The sequence below is a fragment of the Larus michahellis genome, chromosome 6, assembly GCF_964199755.1.
Source record: "Larus michahellis chromosome 6, bLarMic1.1, whole genome shotgun sequence".
NCBI lineage: Eukaryota > Metazoa > Chordata > Aves > Charadriiformes > Laridae > Larus > Larus michahellis.
This window is the reverse complement of record NC_133901.1, coordinates 23,958,897-23,964,896: the sequence shown is the minus strand read 5'-3', so window position 1 is coordinate 23,964,896 and position 6,000 is coordinate 23,958,897. Positions and strand designations below refer to the sequence as shown.

At 54.8% G+C, this 6,000-nt stretch overlaps 1 protein-coding gene across 3 annotated transcripts in view; it reads left to right on the top strand.

Moving 5' to 3' along the window:
- The first annotated feature begins 2,501 nt into the window (after positions 1-2,501).
- PID1 (phosphotyrosine interaction domain containing 1) overlaps positions 2,502-6,000 on the top strand; it is a 90,144-nt gene continuing 86,645 nt past the window's right edge. Inside the window, exon 1 of one of the 3 annotated variants that reach the window (XM_074592686.1) lies at positions 2,502-2,627. In XM_074592686.1, coding sequence (XP_074448787.1) covers positions 2,598-2,627 — 30 coding nt within the window. In that variant the 5' untranslated portion in view covers positions 2,502-2,597. Of the gene's footprint in view, positions 2,628-2,697; positions 2,812-6,000 lie in introns of those variants that run through there. The other 2 variants (XM_074592689.1, XM_074592687.1) reach the window with 2 other exon arrangements.

Sequence of the window (6,000 nt, the reverse complement as noted above, 5' to 3'; positions counted from 1 at the left end):
CTGAACTTCCTTTGTGCGCTGCTGCTGCCGAAAGACCAGGTTGTGCCTGCTCCCAGCTGGTTCAAGCAGCAATGGCGGGTGGATTTACCCGGATGGGAAGGATCGATGAAACTGCTCCAGAGTTCACTTGAGGAAGAGTGAGGCTTTTAGGAAATGCCCTTGTGCAGGAGTGTAAGCATCAGACGGAAGAAACAAGAGGGTGACAGGGACACGGTGTTTGCTTGGCGAGTGGGAAGGGGAGAGCTCTGGTGGGCGTCTCGGTCAGGAGCTGGTGCAGGGTTAGTGCTTCCCTTCCTGGAGAGACGAGGGTGATGCCAGACTTGAATCGCTTTAATTAGGCTGTCACTGCTAAGGGATGTACTGGTGAAGTGTTTTCAGAAACAATTTAAAAGTTCACGTTCATCGAGGCCTCACTCTGACCAGACGCAGCCTTGCCCGGATTCTGCAACGTGTCTCAGGGTGTTGGTCCTCGAGACTGGCCTGTTTCTTCGCAGGTGAACCTGATGCCTGGCTTTTTGGGAAGATGCCCTTCAGTATTGCTTTGTTTTGCTATTTAAAGCATGGGCACTGAAATGATAGAACGCTTGCCCCTTGGGCTTGCGTATCCACAGCGGGTTTGGGAGACTGGCTTGCAGGCTGCGGGCTGCAGTGGTTGATGCTCAGGACAAGCATGACACACACTCCTCTGCTTTTTTAACAGATCTTCTGGGCACCCAAGGGTGAGGTGCTGCCCAGGCGGCCCCAGGTCCGCAGGGAGGGCTGGAGGCGGCTTTTGTGCATGAAAAAATGTTCTTTGGTGCAGTTCAGGAGCCTGCAGAGACTTTCCATTTCCTATGTCATTTCTGATCTCCACAGGAAAGGGTGATGCCCGCATGTCCCTGCACAAGCCAGGGGCAGAGTGTGCGTGTGTCCTTGTGAGCACTGGGGTATGCAGTCCCTCAGAGTCGGTGGCTGTGCTCCTGGCACTGCTCCCTCCACTCTGCCTGGCAGCTGGGATGCGGCTCCGCCATGTCTTAAAACGTGGCCGAAGGATCACAGTCATTCAAGTACTTCTGGAGGTTTTGCCTTTAATCTCCTGGATAGCAAAAGAGGGCTCAGGTCTGGGTTTTTTTGCCATTTAGTACTTAAAGGGATGTCCTGTGACGGTGCAGAGCGCTGTTAGCCGACAGCTCATTTGGGGCCAGTAACAGCATCACCCCCCCGCCTGGCAGGCGCCACAGAGCAGATCCATCTAAGGAGATGGAAACATCAAGTCAGATAATTGCGAGGGTGACGTGAACGTTGCGATTCATACGTTATTTTAATAACACTGACAACAATTTTCCTTATACGTCTGTGTGGCAGCTGGAGCTGAGACCAGTGCTGCCACCACGATGCGGCTCGGGTGAGCCGTGGTGCGGCTGTATCCCGGCAGGTCTCGGGTGGAGGTGGGTGGGTGTGTGCCGTGGGACCAGAGGAGATGAGTGTTTGCACCTCAGTGTTTGGAAACAAATGTGTTGACTGCAAGTGCTATGCCTGAATCTGTTGCTCCTGACTCTGCCAGACTTCGGGGGTGGAAATGGTTGAATTTCTGTCACTCCCATGGCTCAGGCGCTGCTGGGGCCTGGGATGGGCCGCGCTGTGAGGCGAGGGCCAGCGCCACTCCATGGCTGTAGCTTCAGCAGGGCTGGGGCAGCTCCCCATGGCGCTGTGCCCCAACTCCTCCATCTTCACCCCCAATGTGGCACCAGAAGCTCAGGCTTGTTGTGCAGAAAGGTGTCTGAGATGCTCCATAGGGTATTTTTCTGCCCCAGAGTAGGTGGAGGCATCGAATCATTTTGGTTGGAAGAGACCTTTAAGATCATCGAGCCCAACCGCAAACTTAAGACTGCCAAGTCCACCACTAAACCATGTCCCTCAATACCACATCTACATGTCTTTTAAATACCCAAAGCCTGTCCTTGTCCTGCTGGAGCAGTTGATGCCAGGTACTGTGAAACATTGCAGCATGGCCTTCACGCTAGCGTGGCACCAGCCCCTCGGCCACCCTGGGGACTGAGAGGACAGGAGGGATCCTGACCCCAGCCGCTGGCTCCCTGTGCTCCATGCCCCTCTGATGCCAGCAGGGCAGCGTCCTGCTGACCTGGCAGCGGTTTAAACCTCTTGCAAAACAGGAGGAAAAAGTTTCAGCTGCTGTGAGGACGGCGGCCCCCGGCGAGGGCTCCCCTGGAGGGCCCTCTCCATCCTCCCGGGCAGTGCACGGCGAGGGCAAGCGGGGATTCCGGCACCTCTGCCCGGAGGGAGCCCCGCCGGGGGGCGGTCGGGCTGTGCCGGCAGCCGGGGACCCTGCGCCTGTCCCCAGGTGGCGGCCACCCCGCGGGGATGCCGTGCCGCTGGTCCCGGCGCCGGTGCGTGGGTCCGCGCGCGTGGCCCCGGCCCCCGCCCCCGCGACGGACACGCGTGGGCGGGGCGCGGGCGTGGGCGGAGCGGCGGGGCGGGGCGGGGCGGGGCGGGGCGGGGCGGGGCGGGGCGGGGAGCGGCGCGGCGCGGCGGGGAGCGCGCCCGCAGAGAGCCGCGCTCGGTGCCCGCTCGGCAGCGCCTCCCGCCGCCCCGGCACCATGTGGCAGCCGGCCACGGAGCGGCTGCAGGTAGGGGCGGGGGGGATCCGGTCCGGCGCCGGGCGGGGGGACCGAGCCCGCCGAGCTGCCCGGGGAGGCCGGCGGGGGCTGTGGCGATGGGAGCGAGGCCGGCGGGAGCGGGGCCGGCAGAGCATCACCCCCCCGCCCCGGTACCGGGAGTTTGTTGCAACTTCTCTCCTCGCCTCCGCGGAGGGTGGGTGTGCGGGGGGTTGGGTGGACGGGACTCGCACGCACACACAGTGCCGGGGGAGGGAGGCGCTGTCCCGGCCCGGGTCCCGGCAGCCGCTGCCCGGCGACTCCGATCTCCCGGCGGGGCTTCGCTGCCGGCAGGCGGGGGCGGCACGGCTGCGGCCACCCCGGCCCCGGGAGGCGGCGCGGCTCGGGGGGGTTTCGGCGGGGGAAGCGCCTTTTGCGGTGAGGGAGAGCCCCGCCGGCCCGGCCGCCGCCTGCATCCGCGGTGCGGGACGGGTCACCCCCGCGGCCGGGCGGGACCCGCGGAGCGGGGCGCGGGGGACACGAAATCCCGCGGGAGACGTTTGCCACCCCCCAAATCTACAGGTCCGGGTGGCTCGTGGGAACAGGGTGCTCCCCGCGCCCCGCCAGGTGACCCACACCTTTTTGCGGCGGGTCGGGCTCTGCTAGCCCTGGGCTTTCTTTTTTTTAATGTGTGCTTTTACGCATATTTCACATTCAGGGTGAAATCTGAAACAGGCAGAGAGCAAGATGAAATAAAACTCACTTTGTTGTTCCACTGTGCCAACTTCATGTAGTTTTCCAGAGCAAGTGTCTAGTGAGAGAGAACTGGACATTTTAAGTAAGGATCAATGGTCTTAGCTGATAACAAGAAAAGGTTATTATTGCTTTTGCAATTGAAATAGTGAATTTACTTTGATATCATCAAGCAGAAAATTCAGTGGTTTGATTTGAGTTGATAGTGAAGTCAAGCAGATCGTGAGCTTTAATCTGCAACAGCCAGTAACGGGAATTATTCCTGTTCTTAAAAAGACATATTTCTCTTTATGACAAGAAACTTGATTTTTAGTGGATAGGAATGATCTGCCACAGCTACAGTTCATGGATTCAAGGGTGAAAACTGTGTCAGCACTTTGTTATTTATTTGTTTCCCTGTGTTAGCCAGAAACCTCTCTGTAGTGAACACAAGCAGCATGATCCCCTGTATTAAGAAGTGAATGATCTTGGGCCGGTTGTGGGGGCAGCAGCACCTGTATCACCTTTGCTCTGGAGCAGGGTTGTCCCCTCGGGGGCTGCTGCAGGGGAAGCACCTGAGGTGCCTGGTCCTCTGGCTTACCTGTTGCAGCACAACACGGGCTTGTAGTGAGGGGAGCCCGTGCTCCTCCCTGTCGCTGGAGGGGAGCCACGATCACCAGAGTTCTCAGCAGTGGCCACTGACTCTGTGCAGCCTACTGTAGGTCACCTCTCGCTGGGGACTCCGGGCATCCTGAGCCTCCCAAAATGCTAAGTGCCCGCAATTGCGCTTCTTGCCAACAGGAGTTTGTAGGGAAGCGTATGAAGAGCTGTAGGTTCTCTAAAAAACAAGCCAGAGGGATATAAAATTGCAGAATTAAATGATGGTTTGGGCTTGTATCAGCTCCTAAAACATGGAGAAGGGGAAAGCCTTGGAAAAGCCACAAGAAGCCCATAATAATGCTGTGTTCACACAAGGTTTAAGTAACAACATAGTGAACGGTATACAAAATGAATGGAGTGAGTGGAAGGATGCTGGGAGTAACTAGGATGTGATTCTATAATTGGGATCTGGATCCTGATCCACATACACACAACCCAGAGTTGCGTGGGCAATAGACTATATAATATCTCCAACCCCTTTGATTTTTTTTTTTTCTCCAAAAGAACTTTGAAACCTGGTCACTTCATGTAGCCTGATCTCCCATTCTGTCCCTAAGAACTACATGTTGAGCATCACCAACCTGGCCAGAGCTGCTTGGTCCCCCTGAGGAGGGCTTGTGCAAGGCAATAAATACATATTTTTTCCCCTTCTTTCTCCCTCTCAACATCTTAATTCAGTTTCAGGTGTCCCACATTACTGTCTTGGTCCCAGGCTCCCCCTCTCCTGGCTCCCAGCTGCTGTGAAACAAATCTTGGTGCCACTGGGGTGTTGAAGGGGGGCCCTCTGCTTGTCCCTGGCTGGCAAGTGTGTGTTGGGAGGGCACGGGGCATGGGATTTTGGTTGTAGCAGGGGGGTATTTTGTCACTGGGTAGAGTAGGTGACATCTTGTGGTCTGCATTCATGTGGTCTGCGATTACGGGTTATGCCAAGTCACTACTGCAGGATATTTGGGGAATGGCCCTGTATTCTATATGTTCTTCTTCTAGCTGATGTATGAGTGCAGAAATTGTGGAGCTGGCAGAATTTTCTTAATGTTTTCATGTGTGAGTTGTATGTGGCGTAATTTTGACCCAGATGCATCTTGCATTAATATCCAGCTGTGGTGAAGTGCAGCTCTGTCCTAAATAAAACGGCAATGAAAATATTTTCATCTTTCAGAATATTTCTTTTGGCCTGGTTCAGTAAGGGAAAGTATGAACTGACTTTGGAAGTGACTGCCTCTTGGTGTAGGTCAGTCCTGCCGTCATTGCTAAGGGGAGCTGTGTATGTTTAACTTAAACAGGAGCAAGCATAGTGGCGTGAAGACTTCTGTCATGGTCATCAATGGCTTGCAGGTCTCCTTTCCCAGTCTCGTGCAGTGTATAACAAGGTTGCGTGTTCCTGGTCTGTGGCCATTCATGTAAAAGCTAATTTTGTTGCAAATGTGCTTGGTCCTGTCAAGTTTCACAATTTGTGCTGAAATTTTTGGCGTTGACTAAATGGGTACCATTCCAGTAGTGAGGTCAGCAGCAGAGCTCACGCATACGCAATAGGGAGGAAGCGTGATCAGCAGCTGGGTTACAAAAGCGTGGCGAGCTGGGGCACGAGCTGGACATCTCCCCACCGCTGTCGTGGCCACTTGCTGCTGAAATGCAACCCCCCTTTTGGTGGCGCTGGTTTCTGGCTTTGCTGGAATAAGCTGTGATCACTTGTTTTGTTTTTTTTTTTTGTTTCTTTTTTTTTTTTTTCTGGTCACTTGGTTCTCCAGTCCACTTCTCTCTGATGGAAGCTTTTCCTGTTATCCTGCTGCTTAATGAAGAAGCCTTGCTGTTTCTGGAAGATATGCTGAATTGATTTCAATGGATTAGAGGAATAAGCTAGAAAAATGTAAATACAGAGGTTTCTGGACTTTCCTTGAAAATACAGTGAAGCTTGCATTTTCTTCTGGTGTTCCTTTCCTTTTCCATTTTGTGATTCTTGCACCTATAGTGACATCACAGTTATATATATTTTCTGCAAAGTTCACATGACAGT